The sequence below is a fragment of the Protopterus annectens genome, chromosome 5.part0 (genome assembly GCF_019279795.1).
Source record: "Protopterus annectens isolate FY-2018-M chromosome 5.part0, PAN1.0, whole genome shotgun sequence".
Classification (NCBI taxonomy): domain Eukaryota; kingdom Metazoa; phylum Chordata; order Ceratodontiformes; family Protopteridae; genus Protopterus; species Protopterus annectens.
This window is the reverse complement of record NC_056735.1, coordinates 1,632,414,644-1,632,432,627: the sequence shown is the minus strand read 5'-3', so window position 1 is coordinate 1,632,432,627 and position 17,984 is coordinate 1,632,414,644. Positions and strand designations below refer to the sequence as shown.

General features: G+C 43.9%; 1 protein-coding gene across 1 annotated transcript in view; it reads left to right on the top strand.

The window, feature by feature from the left end:
- The window catches only part of LOC122802398 (SR-related and CTD-associated factor 4-like), a 1,636,555-nt gene that overhangs the window by 333,358 nt on the left and 1,285,213 nt on the right, over nt 1-17,984 (top strand). The window contains exons 3-4 of the mRNA XM_044072023.1: nt 8,882-8,926; nt 9,008-9,169. Coding sequence (XP_043927958.1) covers nt 8,882-8,926; nt 9,008-9,169 — 207 coding nt within the window. The remainder of the gene's footprint in view (nt 1-8,881; nt 8,927-9,007; nt 9,170-17,984) is intronic.

The following is a 17,984-nucleotide window of genomic DNA, read 5'->3' as shown; positions in this document are numbered from 1 at the left end:
GACCAATTCTGGATTTCTCCAAACTTAACCAGACAGTTCAAAGAAGCAAATTTTGGATGGTCACAGTTAAGTCCTTTTTTCCCATTTCTGTGCAAAGACTAGTGGATGTACTGTATAGACCTTCAGGATGCGTACTATTTATGTAAAGATGCGCAGGTGGTCCAGAAGGTACTTACACTTCTAGTTGGGAGCCAGTCATCAATTCAGAGTACTGCACTTTGGACTCGCCACAGCCCTCACGGTTTTTACCATGTGCATGGCAGTAGTAGCAGGTCATCTGAGACTGAAAGGATTCTGAATGCTTTCATATCTGGAAGACTGCCTCGTTACCTCTCCAGCCAGCATAAGCTCTCATGTTCAAGAGACCAGGTTCTGTAGACTTGCGGTCTTCTGAGGGCAGTCATAAACTGCAGCAGGTCTCGTCTGTAGCCAGCTCGGAGTTGAGTTTATACGAGTAATTCACAATACAAAAAACATTGCTACCCTTCCATTACTGAGAGTTCTGATTATAAGATTTCAAGTCAGAAAGATGATGTGCAGCACCTCTTTCTGTCCTAGTCCTTCAGGCTTTGAAAGCAATGGCAGCAGCAAGAACGTTCGTACCACTTGCCAGGTTTTGTATGAATTCTTCAGTGGAGGTCAACTGTTCAGTGGTTAATTCTTTATCAGCCTGTGTCTTGCATAAGAATACCTCATCTGTAAGAGAGGTCTAAAATGGTGGATTCGTTCAGACCAGGTTTTTACAAGGTCGTCTGCTCATTTCCCCTCCACCCAAAGCCATAGTGATCAACCCTCCCTGTTTTTGTTTTTGTATTAATCTTGGTGGCTTTGAAACTGGCTGTCCCTCTTGTAAATTTGTGTTTGGATACTCCTTCTGGACCCATCTCATTTGCTCACTCACTCAACTGAGTGCAGTGAGATCATATTTTGATTTCAGGCACTCCTACTGTGTACAGAGCATCTGGAAAAGAAAAAAAAAAATCTTTTTTAAGCTAGTTTCCTGCCTTTCCTGCAAGTGGTCTAGACTGTAGGCTTCTGAGCCCCCAAGCCTTTCTGTGTTGGAAGGAAGCCTTCTAGCTTAATCCTGTTTCTTAGAACTAGCCACTTCTCTAGTTTCAGCATCAAATCTGTTTTATTTTAACTCAACACTTGTTCAGAACTCGTAAGTACTAAATAAGCTGCAAATTACTACAGCACTCAACTTTCCTTACTTGTCTAAAGGAAAGTTTTTAGTAAATAAATAAGCACCTATCCAGGATGGTCAAAGGGTCCGCTCACGGTGATTACTCCTGTCTACCTAATTAATCTGGGCATCTTGGGGCAATGCAGCAATTGCCTCATGTACACAGACAACCTTTTCCTCCTACTACCCAACGCTACAACCTGTGAGAGATGCACTTTTATAGCCAAACTTGAAGCAAAGCTCTCTTCACCCAAGACTGGACTAGATAGGAGAAGGTAAACACTGGCACTGCACCACACTCTTTGCATAGTCCCTCAAAACCTACACCACCAAAACACACAAACACAAAACACACGCCTACATTCGCGGAGGCTCTCAATAAAAACCTGCCCAAGCATCAGGGACCTCCAAAGCAGAAACGCAAGCAAACTCCACCCCCCCCCCCAGCACAACCCAAATGACACAGCCCACAAACTGTGTGCCACTCAGCCACAGCCCATAAAGCATAACGTACCCAATGCTCTAGTCATAGGTGGCTATAGTCGGGCGCACTGATGTTCCTCTCACCAGGTTAAACAAGAAGAAAGTTACTGTTAGCTGCCTGTCAGGTACCAGGATCTGCCACATAACGCATGCACTCAGGTCACTCCACAACAAGTACAAATATGACACTGTCATTGTCCATGTTGGTGTGAATGACCTGAGACGTACCTCCCTGGACTACATGAAAAGACATGGAGGAGCTCTCTGATCTTGTAGCCCAGGCAGGTATGACCCTAGCCCTGAGTAGCATCCTGCCATCACCCAGAATACCACAGTACAATGACAAAATGATTGACTTCAACAATTGGCTAAGCTTCTGGTGTCATTCTAAGGGGATCTAGTATTTGTCTGCCTGGGGCGACATGATCAACAGACCACGATGCTTTGCTAGAGATCGCCTGCACCTGTCTCCTTTGGGATTCCGGATACTGGCTAAGGCTCTTGCCACCCCTATAGTGCTTTTTGTTAGGCAAGGTTCAAATGACAAATTCACTACCATAACCGGTACAAGCAAACAAAATCTGAGGGTAATGATGCTCTGTGCTAGAAGTCTAAATCTCAAAATGCACTCACTCGAGGCACTGCTTAAAATGGAGAACATAGACATCTGTGCAGTGGCAAGAGACCTGGTTCAAAGCTCCAGAGAGCACCCCTGCATTACCAGGCTATAAATTCATACCTTACCTTTCGGCCACCTAACCCAGAACAAAGCACTAAAGGTTGAGGCATGTCCATATTCATTAAGGATATCCACACCTCCAGGCTAGTTGCACAGCATAATGCATCCGAGATTATCCAAATGCTACTAACTCTGGGTAAGACCGCAGTGCAAATTGTAGCTTGCTACAGACTCCCCACCATGCCCCAGGATTCCTACTCCTAATTTCCTGATACACTGGAAAGTATTAGGGTACAACCCAACACCCTTATAATGGGCGATTTCAACTACCCCACCGTTAACTGGGGAAACTCCTGTACCAACTCTTTTGCTCAACGTTTTCTGGAATTCATAAATTCCAACGCCTTGGATCAACTTATTCACACCCCCACCAGGGGCAGCAATATTGTAGACCTGGCCATTACCAACATGGGCAACCGGTGTTCCACACCAGAGGTCAATTCCTCGGTTAGATCTGACCACAAGCCAATTACCCTAGACATCCCCATCCCGTCCCCACCCCCAATTAGGGAAACCACTGTAAAAAAAAACTTCTCCAATGCCAACTTCATACTTAAGACAGAAGTGGCAAACTTCATGACACCCATGCAGACTGACAATAGAGGTACGACTGTTTGAATCCTACACAAATGCACTTTATAAGCACTTGCACGAGTGCATGGATCATGCTATCCCTAATAGAACCAAGATGCTATCTTCCAAAAAAAAAAAAAAGGAAGCCAATCTTGTCATCCTCTGCCATAAACTCTACAACAGAAGAAAGAAACTGTTGCAAAAAAAGAGTAAAATCCCATGACTGGAGGAACTCCCTGGTCAACCACAGTAAGAAGCTCAGATCCCTCATAAAATCCTCCAAAACTAGTTACGGAAACAAAATTGCCAAGGACTCTAAAGACAACCACACCAAGTGCCCTGCACTATCCAATATCCTACAACCATATACTCCCCATAGAACACTTGAATCTACCCACCAAAACCTAATCACCATCCACAAACCCAAGTGCCCAGCTGGTCAACTTCTGCTTTCCTTCACCTTAGCCAAAAAATGGAATGCTCTTCCTTCCACTCTTAGGACCTGCGATAACCTCAAACTTTAAAACTCTTCTTCATTCTTACCTTTACTCAAACGGGAAATGCAACTGTACTCTTCACCCTGTACCTCTCAAGGTCTCCTCCACTTTTACTCCTGGTTAACCTCTCACCTCGCTAACCTTGCTCATTTGTATTATGTATATAATACTATACTGTAAAATCTAGCCTCAAGGCCATTTGCCTGTCTTACACCTAAACAAAATTGTAATTGTTTATGAATGTTACCTGTCAGTAATGCAAAGTTTTAGTAATTATTCATGTAACTATGTATTGTTGAAGCTCTTCTCCCTGGGCCTTCACTGAAAACGGGCACCCCGAGCCCAGTGGACCTCCCCGGTCATCAAACTGGAATAAATTCTATAGCTATGTCAATCTCATTGGCAACACTCAGATCTGTTCTGAGTTGCAGCACGTTGGCACTAAATATACAGAACCAACTGATATTGCCAACATCTTGGCAGATAGGTTCAGTGCCAACTTTACCCCCTATCACTCCCTAGAGGGCCCATCTCTATACTGGAAGAATGCAAAGTTCTTGTAATCACAGCTGCACAGGTAAACACTCTCTCCAAAGCCAAGAACACAGCATCCATGGGACCTGACAATATCCCAGGCTGCTTTCTACACGAACTACAGAATGAACTGGCACCCTACCTAATTACCATGTTTAATCATAGCCTCACCTCAGGCTTTGTGCCCACTGAATGATGCACCGTGACGGTTATCCCACTCCACAAAGGGGAAGCCTCGACGGACCCTGGGAACTACCGCCCCATTAGCCTGACGAGCCTGGTCTGCAAGGCCATGGAACGTATCATCATGGAACTCATAAACCGACACTGGTAATCTCCAAACTCTGGACCCTACCCAGTTCGGATTTGTAAAAGGCAGATCATGTCTCCTAAACCTGATTGACTACTTTGAAGCAGTCACCAAAGCCATAGATGAGGGTAGGGTGGTTCTCACAGCTTATCTAGATCTTGCCAAGGCTTTCTACACCATCCCCCACTCTGGAATTGTAGCTAAGCTCACTAAACTTGTATAAATCCCTGTGTCACAAGATGGGTTGCCAACTGGCTCACGGACAGAACCAGCACTGAAAGTAGCAGACTCCAAATCTGACTTTAGACCAGTGAGAAGTGGAGTAAGTGTTCAGTCCAGAGAAGTAGATGCCAATTAGGAGAGGACCTGAAAGTACAGGCCAACACAGAAGGTCTTTGGCTAACAAAGTTTGCAGATGACTGCAAACTAGGAGCCATAATAGAAACTCCTAACTATGTGGACATATTACAAAAGGGCCTCACTGAGACAGATGCCTGGTGTCAAAGCCATGATCTGAAGCTCAATGCCAAAAAGTGTATCGTCATCCCCTTTGGTAAAAACTCTGTACCCATGAACTACCACGTAGCTGGTAGTCTACTTAATGCCAAAAATGTGATGAGACCTTCGGGCACAGATGGACACTAGTCTCTTTTTTTATAATCACATCGCCGCAGTGGTCAGGAAATCCTTCTACGTGGCTCACCATCACAAGGTTTCTCATCCCGAAAGAGGTAATTGTTCCCCTCTACTCATCATTCATTAGACCCATTATAGAGTATAACACCCCTTTTGGTATGTACCTCACAAGACATCTACAACTGGAAAGGCCACAGAAATACCTCACAGAGGATTACTGGCCTCAAACAGATGCCCAACGCAGACTTCTCGAACTCCAGCTTCATTTCGCCTACTCTGAGGCGATCTCTGCCTTGCTTGCAAAGCTATGTCAAACCCAGATCTGTTGGACATGCTCCACTTAAAGAAATCCCAATCCCTCTGAGCTACACGCTCTAGGGACCTAAACCTTGTCACCACAATAAAAAGAACATGCTGGAGGGATAGATTCCTGTCCCAGACACTTACGATACTCTGGAACAGACTACCTATTTGTCAAACAGAGCTCCTCATTAGCACTCCAAGAAATATCTTGATTGGATGGGAAATAGGAAATTCACACCATGGATCACTTCTGTGGCTGTGCTCGACAGAGGCACAGGAAAATAATTTTCTTGAGTGGCGAAAGCCAGGGTACATTTTTGGCTAGGCTTATATAGGTTTTAGGGCCAATAGCCTAGTACCTACCTGTGGACATACCTGGTCCCTCAAGGAAGCCAGTTTGCATATAAATGTTTTTGAGACTAGCAGTGCCATTAGTGTTAGAGGCATTTCAGAATGTTCTCCTTTTGGGACAATTGTAGTACAGTTGGACAACATATTTGGTAGTCTGGTACATCAAACAGGGAGGAAACAAATCCTACCCATTGTGTTGAAGCTCTGAGTATGGCAGTGGGCAGTCTCTTCCAACCGCTTTCTTTCAGCAACACATTCCGGGAAGTCCAATGTGATAGAAAAATGCACCTGCTTAATTTGTCTGTTCTCACAAATGGTCCCTCAACAAAAAGATTGCAGACTGTCTTCTGACAGTGGTGCCAGCTTTGTTGCGATCTGTTTGGGTCCTGTCTGATCAGCAAATGCAGCAGCTACTTTGCCCTAACCCCCCCTACAGGGGGAGTCCCAAGGGACACCCTCCTTCACGATTGACCCCCTGGTCTCCTTTACATGTATCCTCCCACTCCATTAATTCCCAAATTTCTTCGGAAAGCTGCAAGGTTGAGGATCCTCATTGCCCCTTATTGGCCTCTACAAACTGTTTCCTTTCCTTTGCAGTCACCTGATTCAACCACCTTGGTCTCTGGATCCAGCTCTGGACCTCCTGTCTCACCCAATAAGCAAAATACATCCAGGCATAGTGAAGTTCAAGCTGATTACCTGGTTCCTCCAGTTCCATTAATAGTCCGATAACCTATGCTCTCTTCTGTCGCATTCTTTTGTCCTCCCATAAACCTTTCACCAAAAAACTATACCCCAGCAAATGGAAGGTTTGTTTTTTGGGCTAAAACGTAACATTCATCCTTTCTCGGCCCCCATTCATTATGTCTTGGAATTTCTAGTGCACCCTTTTGAAGGGGCTAGTTCTACCATTAAAGTACAGTTAGCAGTGATTTCCAATTTTCCTTTTGGAATAAATTTATTTTTAACATTTACCTGGGAAAGTCCGATTTGGAACAAAGCCAGTTTTCAGTGGAGGCCCGGGGACGAATGCTCCAGCTGCATGTCTTTCTGTTGTAGCATCCCATAAGTTGAGCAAAGCTTTTTTGAAAGGCGCTCTTCTCAAGACAACCTTTTAAAGATCCTACCCCCCCCCGAGTCCTTAACCTTGTGCTGCAGTTTTTTACACAATCTCCTTTTGAACACTCTGTTACATGCGAACTCTATCTTTCATGGAAGACTATTTTCTTAATAGCCATTACCTGACGAGAAGAATTTCTGAGATCCAAACATTGTGCTCAAAACCTCCATACTTTTTCCATAAAGATAGTTGGCTTGTGTACCCAACTAGTCATTCCTTCCAAAGGTGGTGTCAGAATCCAATGCAAATCGGTCAGTTCATTTGGCAGTATTGTTTCCCAAATTTTCTAACAAAGGAGCATACATATTGCATTTCTTGGATGTTCATACAGTTACGTTTTTATGTAGGACAGAAAACAGATTTTGATCAGTTGTCCGCTTTATATGCAGAACCAACATTGAGTAAGTCCGTTAAACTTGCTCTGTCTAGATGGATAACTAGTTGCATTTCCATTATGTATAACAAATTGAGCATTGCTTTGACTACCTTTTCAAGCCCACTCCACCAGATCCATGGCAATTTCCTCAGTTTTTCAGTCCAGAGTGCCCGTGGATGATATTTGTGCAGCAGCTACTTGGGCTACTCCCCCGTACCTTTATCACTGATTAAAACTAGGTCTGGTCTCCAGGAGAAGGGCATCTTTTTGTTCTGTGGTGCTCAGGAATATCCCTTCTTGAGTCTACCCTGGAAATTGGGTAGCTCGGGACCCTGTCCCATCAGTTGAGGACAGAGTGAAGAAAATTGACATTATAAAGAAGTTGCCTACTGACTATAATGTTCCACCTGTGTTGTCCGTTTTCATTCTTCATCTCCCTCTCACCAAACCCTGTCCTTAAGGCTTCTGGAGAAATGAGTGCTTAGTGGACCTATATGTACTTATTTTTTATATAAGCTCCAGATATGGCTTCTCCATAATAATTTCCGCCTTCTACTTTGTACTAAGGCAGCAAACAAGATCGGAGGTAATTGGGGTTGGTGCATTATGGGTAAGGGAGAAACTTGAGAGGTTTTGGTTGCCACGAGCTTTAGCAACAGCCATGTATCCAAGGGATTGGATCAGAACCCATCAGTTGAATGAAAATGGACAGCACAGATTGAATGTTCTGGTGAGTACATAACTTTTTTTTTTTCTTTACTCCAGTTTTCTTGTTTAGTTTTCACTACATTGGTACTGCTTACAGCAACTTCGGCAGACTTGGTGAGTAATTCGGGATGCATTATGGGATATGGGTGAGGAGTTAGCAGTCTGTAATTATCAGCCAAATGGTATTAATGCCTGTGGTGTAAAAGAATGCTGAAGATGTACCTCTTACAGATCTGTTATGGTAAGTACACCTAACTTTGGCCTGTCTTTCCAAAAAAATAAAATAAAAAATTTGCATCTTAATATTTTACCAAGCCATTAGCTCAAAGGGGTGGGGTGGGGGCTGGAGACTGGTTTGGCATAAGGAAAAGTAGCTCAGGCAAAAGCTTTTCCCAGTAGTACTAAAAAACACTTCACAGAATGTGGTTTACTTTGAAGAATTTCTGGCTAAACACCAATTCCACACTGATGTCCACTAAGTCTCGCACTGTCATAACAGCAGCTTTTGTTTAAAGCAGTAATTCTTTGCATTCAGTCTGTATGTAGTTTATGTAATAGACACTAGTGTCCTGAACTTAGTGCACTGTTTCACTTTTGGATATGTAATGTATTCGTGCCTGTGTACTTTTTGCATTTTACCTGTCATGGGCATGCATTTGATGTACATGCTGTGACTGCTGACAGACTAGTATTGTATGGGGATAAATTGAAAGTTGTAGAGCTAAAAGGAAGTTGAAGCAGAGTGAGAATGCTGTAATACTTTGTCCTGGTCAAGGAGATTATGGCAGCATCTTTAGTGTTCAGGGGAGCTGTTTGCTTCTTAGCAGTATGTGATGCATGTGTTATGTAGCTAACCTTAGATTTTTTTTTTCCTAGCTGTACAAGCATGTAGTCCAGATTGAAAGTTGTAGAGCTAAAAGGAAGTTGAAGCAGAGTGAGAATGCTGTAATACTTTGTCCTGGTCAAGGAGATTATGGCAGCATCTTTAGTGTTCAGGGGAGCTGTTTGCTTCTTAGCAGTATGTGATGCATGTGTTATGTAGCTAACCTTAGATTTTTTTTTTCCTAGCTGTACAAGCATGTAGTCCAGATTGTGGAAAAGTTCATTAAAAAGGTATTTCCTTCACTTATTCCTTTTTTTTTAACCAGCTCCACTTTTTATGTTTTTCTAACTTCATTGAATTTACATTCACAGTGCAAACCTGAATTTAAAGTACCTGGATTGTACGTCATAGATTCCATTGTTCGTCAGTCTCGACATCAGTTTGGAGTTGATAAAGATGTTTTTGGGCCAAGATTCTGTAAAAACATTACCATTACATTCCAGCAGTTGTATATGTGCCCAATGGAGGATAGGGTAAGAAAAAAAAAGTTCCTGCATGACTGAATGAATGTATGAGAGAAGATTTTGCATGTTTGTTGATTTTTTTTGTTGTTTTTAACTAAACCAGTGATCTAATTTGTATGTTTTTGCTAGAGGAAGCCTCTTAAAAGTATGCATCTATGCATTCCATCCTACTTACTAAATGATTGGTAGTGCAAACTTGTTCAGTTTTTTTATTGGTACTATTTTGTAATTAAAATTGAGCTTTCTTAGTTGCTGAATTTGCCATACTGTGGCAGCACTAGTACTTATGACTTCTCCTGTACTGTCCTGCTGGTGAAATCTTTCCACTGTCATTTTACCCTGCCGTCTTGGCTGTAACAGCAGTTTTGTAATGCCTTGTTTACTGTTGCTTGTAAACAGTCAAATTTTTATTTGTCTTCTGTGTGCTAGTAGTTCCCCTGCTCATTTTTCCTCCCAGTTCATACTCTCTGGAATAGCTGTTGTGGTCTCCAGACAGAGTGGGCAGAAGCAAATTCTTGCTTGATATGGACATGTAAAGGTGCCTTCTGTCTGCTGTATCAGAACAATGCCAGTATTCACTCTCCTTACAGATATTTAAAAAAAAAAAAAAAAAAAAGGTAGGAAGAAGAGATGGATTGCTTTAGAAAATGCCTTTGTGTCAGAGTTCTACAGTGAAAAAAATTAAGTATAAGCAGTAAAGACTAGCCTCTACAGTCTTCTGCCCTTGTGCAGTAAGTCCCAGTGCCACAGTTTGGTAATTCACCTATATTCTCCTTTTCATAGCATAGTTTTTTTTTTGTTTTCACACACCTTTGTTGAATTATCACTTGTGATATAGTTTATATTCATGTAAAATTAATCAAAGTATATTAATGTAACAAATATACTTCACATATATTACGGTTATATAATTTAAGCAGTATTACATTATTCAGTTAGTGCCTTTTTTAAACAAGACGCAGGTTTATTAAACCATTACTTACAACATAGGCAGTCATTCATTTATATAAATGAAAATCACACCGACACAATCCTAGTTGTAAGCATTTTACATCACAAACCATAATGACACTCCCAGTTGCAAACATTATACATCACTTATCTACCCAATCTCTCTGACATTACATAGCTTATTTAAGTCCTGCCACCTTTTAAACCTCATTCCTCTCTTGTTTGCATTGTTCCCACAATTCACACTTTTTTGCTGTGTAGTTTGCTCCTACCGTTTTCTAAAGATTCTCTGTTCCATATGTTCTTCATGTTTCATTGTTGCAATCATTACATTCGGGTTATCTGCTTGCAAGTAGCCCTCAGTCGGCCTGATTAACAAAGTCTTGGGTTCTACGTCTGTTGCTGTTTCTTCCGTGATGTCAGGTTGTCAGGGGCATAAAACATGCAGCTGATGTCATTACATCAGTCTTTCTTGCTGTGCGGTGCCTGAAGCAGAAACAGTTCTCAAGTGCCAGTCTGCCGACTCCTGAAATTTTCGATGTGAAGTTGTTAAATCTCGCCATTTATTCTCACTGGTTCGGAGCCGATCCTCGGCTCCGACACTGCCGACAGCAAAGCTCAAGGTTTGCCAGTAGCTAGAGACCAAGTCCCTTATCCCACAATGCACTGCTGGAATTACCTCAGATCTAGTTTGCCGCAGCAAGAGATATCTCTGTGATACAGCTAGCTCGGACCATCTGAGGAAAAAACAGCCAGTTTTGATAACTTTTTTTCTTAGATATTTTCATAATGTTAGTGTTAAAATTTTATTAATAGAATCTGTAGTTTGATAGTTATTGCCCTGTTGGCTTAGATTTGTGTGGGCCTTTTAGCCCTATTTAGTTATTAATCTCTTATTTTCTAATGGGTTTTTTCTCTGTGGGCCTCCTTAGCACTCTATTTGTAAAATATAGTTTAACTGTTACAGATAATGCCCGGGTTGGGCTTAGTTGCTTTGTGGGTCTTTACAAGGAAAGTAAGGAGTTAACTGTATTAGATGTTCTTCATCTCACATTGCTGCAGTCCTTACACTTGGGTAGTCCGCTGTCCTCGGTCGGCCCGAATATCAAAGTATTAGGCTGACGTCGGTCAAGGCGCATAAGACTGACATCAGGACGTCAGGGTACATATGCGCATGACCGACGTCATATCCTCAGTCTTTTTTGCCGCATGGTCCGATGCAGAAGCAGCGTTGCAAGTGCCGTTCGGCGTTCTGAAATTTTTCGAATTCGGAGTTTCAGACGGAGTCAAAGTTGGCTAAGTACCCGTTAGAATATTTTGTTTTTTTCTTGCCTCAGTGGTTTACCGGATGTCAGAAAAAGTGAATAACTGTATTTCTTGTGGGAAACAGATACTGCATAGAGATTATCATACTTTGTGTATTCCTTGTTTGGGGCCTGAGCACGACGTTGTTGGGTGTCGCTTTTGTGCTAGGTTCAATAAGCGCACTATTAAGCGAAGGTTGGATTGTGCCAGGTTGGTCTTTGGGAAGCGGTGCAATTATAAGATGCCGTTGGATGCTCCGACGCCCGCTTCTTAGAAGCGCAAAGACAAGGCAGCTAAGCCCAGGCAAGACGAGTCGTCCGTACCGGACGCCGGTTCTTTAGAGGCGTCAGTGGAACCGGTGGTTCCACCGGAGGCTTCTCAGGAGTCCCAGGGGGAGACTTTGTTATTGCAGGATGTGGCCTCTCAGGAGGCAGGTCAGGCTGAAGGGGCTTCTAAGGTTACTGTACTCCCCTCCCTTCCTAGGGTGGTTAGGCCTTCTCCTTCTGTTTCTAAGGCTTCTCCCAGAGGCAGGCCAGGTTTAGTTTCTGTTGGTGTCACTCCTAGTTCTTCAGGATCTGTGCCCAAGAAGCATATGCTTAAAATGGCAGAAGATTTAATTTCTTTGATTAGAGGTTCTTTGCCCCCTCCAGATAAGAGGCCTAGGGTGGAACCAGAGTTGGGGTGTTTTGAGCAGCCTTCAGATGTTTCAGAGTCTTCGGCTGAAGACTTGCAGGAGTACTCTCCTTATTCTGATTCTGATGCAGATGAATCTACCCCTTCTGCTTCTCCTCCAGAGGATTTTTCTTTTTCAGAGACTCTTCATTCCATGAGGGAGCATTTTAAGTGGGAAGGTCAGGACTTCACTGATTCCAGGAAAAGGCTTAGGGAGTTTTTGTTTTTGCCCCAGCATAGGCCTTTGGCCGTACCTCCTGTTCTGGATGTTGTGGCAGATGTGTTTGCGGAGGCTTCACTTAATCCTGATTCTTTGCCTCCTGCTCCTGTTAAACCGGATAGGTATTATAGGGTGCCTGAGGCTCATAAATATCTTTATAAGAGTCCTAGGGCGGACCCAGAAACTGTTAGTCAGGGACCTAAGGGTGTCAAGGCCTCTGTTGTAAAAAATCCGGTTCCTCCAGATAGAGGCCAGAGCTTTGGATAGATGGGGAAAGAAAGTCTATACTTCCTCCACCTTAGCTATGAGGGCTTTGAATTGCCAGTTTGACATGTTGAAATAGAACTATCTTCTTTCTCAACTGAAGTCTAAGGTAGATGCTCTGGCGGAAGGTATTGAGTGTAAGGAATTACAAGATTTAGTGCATGTCTCTGAACAGGTGGGTAAGCATTCTTTACAATGTGGTTTTGATGCTGTACAGGCCTCGTCTAGGGTGGCTGCCACTGGGTCAGTTCTTCGCAGGCACGCCTGGCTGAGGGATCAGAATTTATCTGAACATGTTAAGACAAGGATTTTGGATGCTCCTTTACAGTCTGATGTGTTTGGTTCGCCTGTTGAGTCAGTCTTGAAGAAAATGGAAGACAAGGCTAAGTCTATGCAGACTGTTAAAGATTTTTTGCAAGTCCAGCCTCCGAAGTTTAGTAGGAATTGGCCTGCTAAGGGGTGGACGTACCCTTCTTATGATTCACAGTCTAGGGGTAGATCTAGACGTGGTAGGGGTAGAGCGCAGAGCTCCTTCAGACCTAGAACAGGGAGTTCTCCTGCACAATCTTCAGGTGAGGGGCAGGGGCCAGTCCTTTCGTAAACAGGCCCAATGACCTACCTTTTCAGCTGCCAGATCCTTCTTGCCTGGCAGCACCTTTGGGAGGAAGGTTGGCACTCTTCAGGGAAAATTGGACTTTGATTACCCAAGACAAATGGGTACTGGATATCATACGCCAAGGTTACATGTTTTATTTCCATACCTTGCCTCCTTTCAAAGGCATGCCGGACGTTCCTCCTCAGCAAAGACTAGAGGCTCACAAACAAATTTCTCTGCTGCTCCAAATAGGGGCCATACAACCGGTCCCTCTGTCAGAAGTGGGCCTAGGATTTTATTCTCGCCTGTTCCTAGTACCAAAGAAGGGGAACACGTGGAGACCAATTTTGGATTTATCTATCCTCAACACTTATCTGGACATTCCCAAGTTCAAAATGTTGACGTTACAACAGCTTTTACCTCTGCTGGGCAAAGATCACTGGATGGTGACTCTGGATCTCAAGGAGGCTTACCTTCATGTTCCTATCAGGCTAAGTTGCAGGAAGCATCTGCGTTTTCGAGCTGGGACTTCTCATTATCAGTTCTCTGCATTGCCCTTTGGCTTATCTACTGCACCCAGAGTGTTCACGAAGGTTCTGGCTCCAGTGATTGCTTTCTTCAGGCTAAGAGGAATACAAATCTATCCTTATTTGGACGATTGCCTGATTCTGGCCAAAGGAAAGGACGAACTTCATCATTTGCAATATGTGATAGCAGTGCTAAGATGCCTGGGGTATTCTGTGAACGAAATAAAGTCCAGTCTAGTACCCTCTCAGGACATGTGCTTTCTGGGTGTGAGACTGAATACAGCAGCCCAGATGGCCTTTTTGACCCCGGACAAACAGAATCTTTCTCTTTACTTCCATCAATTGTCTCATCAGTCCAGGCTGACTGCAAGAACAGTCCTTCAAGCCTTGGGGTTCATGGCATCTTGTATTCTGGTGCTTCCCAATGCCAAACTGCATATGAGGAAGCTACAGTGGTATCTCAAAAATGTATGGACACAGCACTGCCAAGATATGGACACTGTCATTCAGATAATACCTTGCATTCAAAAGGAATTTTTGTGGTGGGCTCAGGAATGTCACCTAAACAAGGGACTCTCTGTGACCCGGCCAGAGGCGAGTCAAATTCTAACGACAGATGCCTCAGACAAAGCTTGGGAGCTCATCTAAATGGAAAGTGGATACAAGACACGTGGCCTGCCAGACTTCAACATCTACATATCAACTTGAAGGAGATGTTAGCAGTCCAATTTGCTTTAATAACTTTCAAGGATTTACTTCTTCCAGGGCAGGTGTTGGTTCTAACAGACAACACAACTGTCATGTGGTACATCAACAAGCAAGGGGGAACGCATTCTTATCCTCTATGCAGACGAGCAATGATTTTGTGGGAGACTGCTCTCAGTTTACAGCTAAATCTTCAGGCAAGGTTTCTGCCGGGAGCACAGAACTCCTTAGCAGATGTATTAAGCAGGCAAATTATGGATCCCCACGAGTGGAAATTGGATCCTCATGCATTTCAAAAATTGACAGTGTCATGGGGAACTCCAGACATAGATCTGTTCGCTTCTCCACTAAACTACCAGCTGCCAAAGTTTTGCACAAAAAGGTTTCATCCCACAGCTTGGAAAGTGGATGCTCTTTCATTCAATTGGAGCAATCTTCATGTGTATGCCTTTCCACCTCTGCCTCTCCTCCCAAAGGTACTTCTGAAGGTCAGACAGGACAAGCCAAAGATGATTTTAATAGCTCCAGATTGGCCTCGACAGCACTGGTACCCACTACTGAGAAGTCTGGTACGGGAGCCTCCATGGCCTTTACCTTTGATTCCACACCTGCTGTCTCAGGAGAACAGTCATTTACTCAATGTCAAACTTCACTCTCTTCACTTGACAGCCTGGCATATTCTGTTTTAAACCCTGGAGGGTCTCAGCTTCCACAGCAAGTTTTGAATATTATTTTGGAGGCCAGAAGGCCTAGTACAAGGAAAGTGTACGCAGATAAATGGAAGAGATTTTTATTTTGGAGTGCAGCAAAAGCATTTGATGTTTCTAAGCCTAATTTAAGTGTGGCTCTTCAATATCTTACTGAGTTACTGGACAAAGGTTTGTCCTTCTCTTCTATTAAGATTCATGCTGCAGCGATTTCTGCTCACTATGACTGTGACCCACCATTGTTTTCTCATCCTTTGTTTAAGCAATTCCTTAGAGGGCAAAGAATATAAGACCCCCACGGAGCTCCTACTCCTGCTTGGGATCTCAATTTTGTGTTTGAGAAACTCACTCTACAACCTTTTGAGCCTGCAGCTACTGCTGAGTTGAAATATTTATCATGGAAGACTGCTTTTTTGTTAGCCATTACCTCTCGAGAAGGGTTTCTGAATTACAGGCCCTTATGGCAGTTGAGCCTTTCTTAATTTTCCATAAGGATAGGGTATCTTTAGCACTAATCCTTCCTTTATGCCTAAAGTGGTTTCTAGTGTGGCTTTAAACCAAACTATTCATTTGCCTACCTTTTATGCAAACCCCCAAAATAAAGGGGAAAAGATTTTGCACACTTTGGATATACACAGGCAGTTGCGATATTATTTGAGCAGAACTAAAGGGTTCAGGCAGTCTCAGCAGTTATTTGTTTCTTTTGCTTTGAGTTCTCAGGGCAAGCCTGTGTCAAAACAAACTATTTCTAAGTGGATTGGGTTGTGTATTGCTTTCTGTTATTCCCATCATGGTAAGGAGATTCCAGCTGGGATTAGGCCTCATTCCACTAGGGCTACTGCCACTTCTACAGCCTTTTTAAGGGGGGTAGCAACTAAAGATATTTTGGAGGCTGCTACTTGGAGTTAAGTGCATACTTTCTCTAAGCATTATCACCTTCCACTTTACTCTAAGTCGAGGGCTGGTTTTGCCACTGCAATTTTACAGGGCATTTTGGCAGCTCCTTCTGCTTTATAGTTGTGCCATCCTCCCTTTTCTCTGCTTTGGGATTCTACCCAAGTGTAAGGACTGCAGCAATGTGAGATGAAGAACATAGTACAGTTTTGTACCTACCATAAATGTAGATGTTCGAAGATCCACATTGCTGCAGTCCAATTTACCCTCCCTCCTTCCCCTCTGTAGTTAGAGGCGGTTGTGTGGTGTGGGTTGTACATATTGTAAATATTGTATATATTGTACATATAGTTAGTACACGGGTGTTTGGTTGTTTTTTGTTGTCTTTTGGTTTTGACCTTTCTGTTTAGGGTCTTCTGACATCTGGGGCAAGAAAAGACTGAGGATATGACGTCGGTCATGCGCATATGTACCCTGACGTCCTGATGTCAGTCTTATGCGCCTTGACCGACGTCAGCCTAATACTTTGATATTCGGGCCGACCGAGGGCAGCAGACTACCCAAGTGTAAGGACTGCAGCAATGTGGATCTTCGAACATCTACATTTATGGTAGGTACAAAACTGTACTTTTTCAGTATACTGGTTTTTGTTTTACTTTTACTATGTCTGACAAGGAAAAGTCCCATCCTAAATCGGGATTCAAGAAATGCCCAGATTGTGGGCAGAAAATGATGGACACATTCAGTGTCTCTACTATGTGGGGGCTAAACACCTCCAAGACACTTGCAGCATTTGCCATTTTTTCTTCAAGAGTCCTCTTTGAGAGGAGGAGGAAGCTAATAGGGGATTACTGCAGCATTCCTTTTCTGAGGTGTTGAGTAGCCATGAAGGTACTAGCACGTCTTCCAAATCCTCCAAATCCACAAAATCTTCAGATCCCAAAGTGGCAAAAAAGTCAAAAACTTAAGAGGGAGGGTCATCTGTTCCACAGACCTCGGAACAGAGTTTACCTTTGATTCGGAGCCAGCTGTCAGTATTGGAGCCGGTCTCTGAGGTTCCCTCTTCTCCTTTGCTCCAGACAGCACCTTCGGTGCATTCATCTCCAAGTCCTCAGTCAGCGTTTCAGATTTGGACATGGATTGGCTAGTGCAGAAACTTTTACAGGCACCAGGACTTGCCAAATTGTCTGCCCTGACCAGCTCGTCTGTGCCGAAGACCATGGAACCGGATTTGTCTACTTCTCCGAGCAGTACTGGACTCTGGGAGCCGAAGGAAACAGAACCGATGATTGATAAACCCTTGGAGAAGATACCCGCGCCGGTGTTATCAGCTCCATCTACTCAGATGTCCTCGGCGCCAACCGTGGACTCTAGGAGCCGACGCTCTCCCATCGGGTCCAGGAAGGATAGTCGGACCTATTTGTCAGTGCAGACTCTTCCTCTCGGGTCTTCGGCTCGGATGAGCTTGGCTCCTACCTCGGGCTCTGAGCCCATGGTTTCGGTGCAGGAGGATCGGACGGTACTTTCGGGTCAGTCTTCTGGTCGGAGCCATGGTTCCTTTGATGCTGTGAGGAGATTCCTGTCTCCAGTGACAACGTCCGCATCGGTTCGGCCTTCCCTCAAGCTCCTGTCTCCATCTACCGGTCCCCCTAAGCGTAGAGACCCTGAGCCTCAAGTAACCCCCCACAGGGCATCCCCTGCTCTTCTGAGACCTCCCCAGATCCCCCCACTGAGGAGTTGCCCTGGAAGAGACTGTGCAAGTGGAGGCACTTAGACTCACCGCAGGAGTCTTTTGACATCTGACACTGACTTGGATGGATGAGTCAGAAGGGTCCCCTCGATCCCCCTCTGAGGATATCTCCTTTGCAGAGATACAAGAGATCCTTAGAGGGGCGATTGGCAGTCCAAGACCCCTACTGACAAGTCCGTGCTCTTGAAGGCTTTTGGGTCTCAACCTTCCACTTCTTGGGTGTCTCCGTCTTAT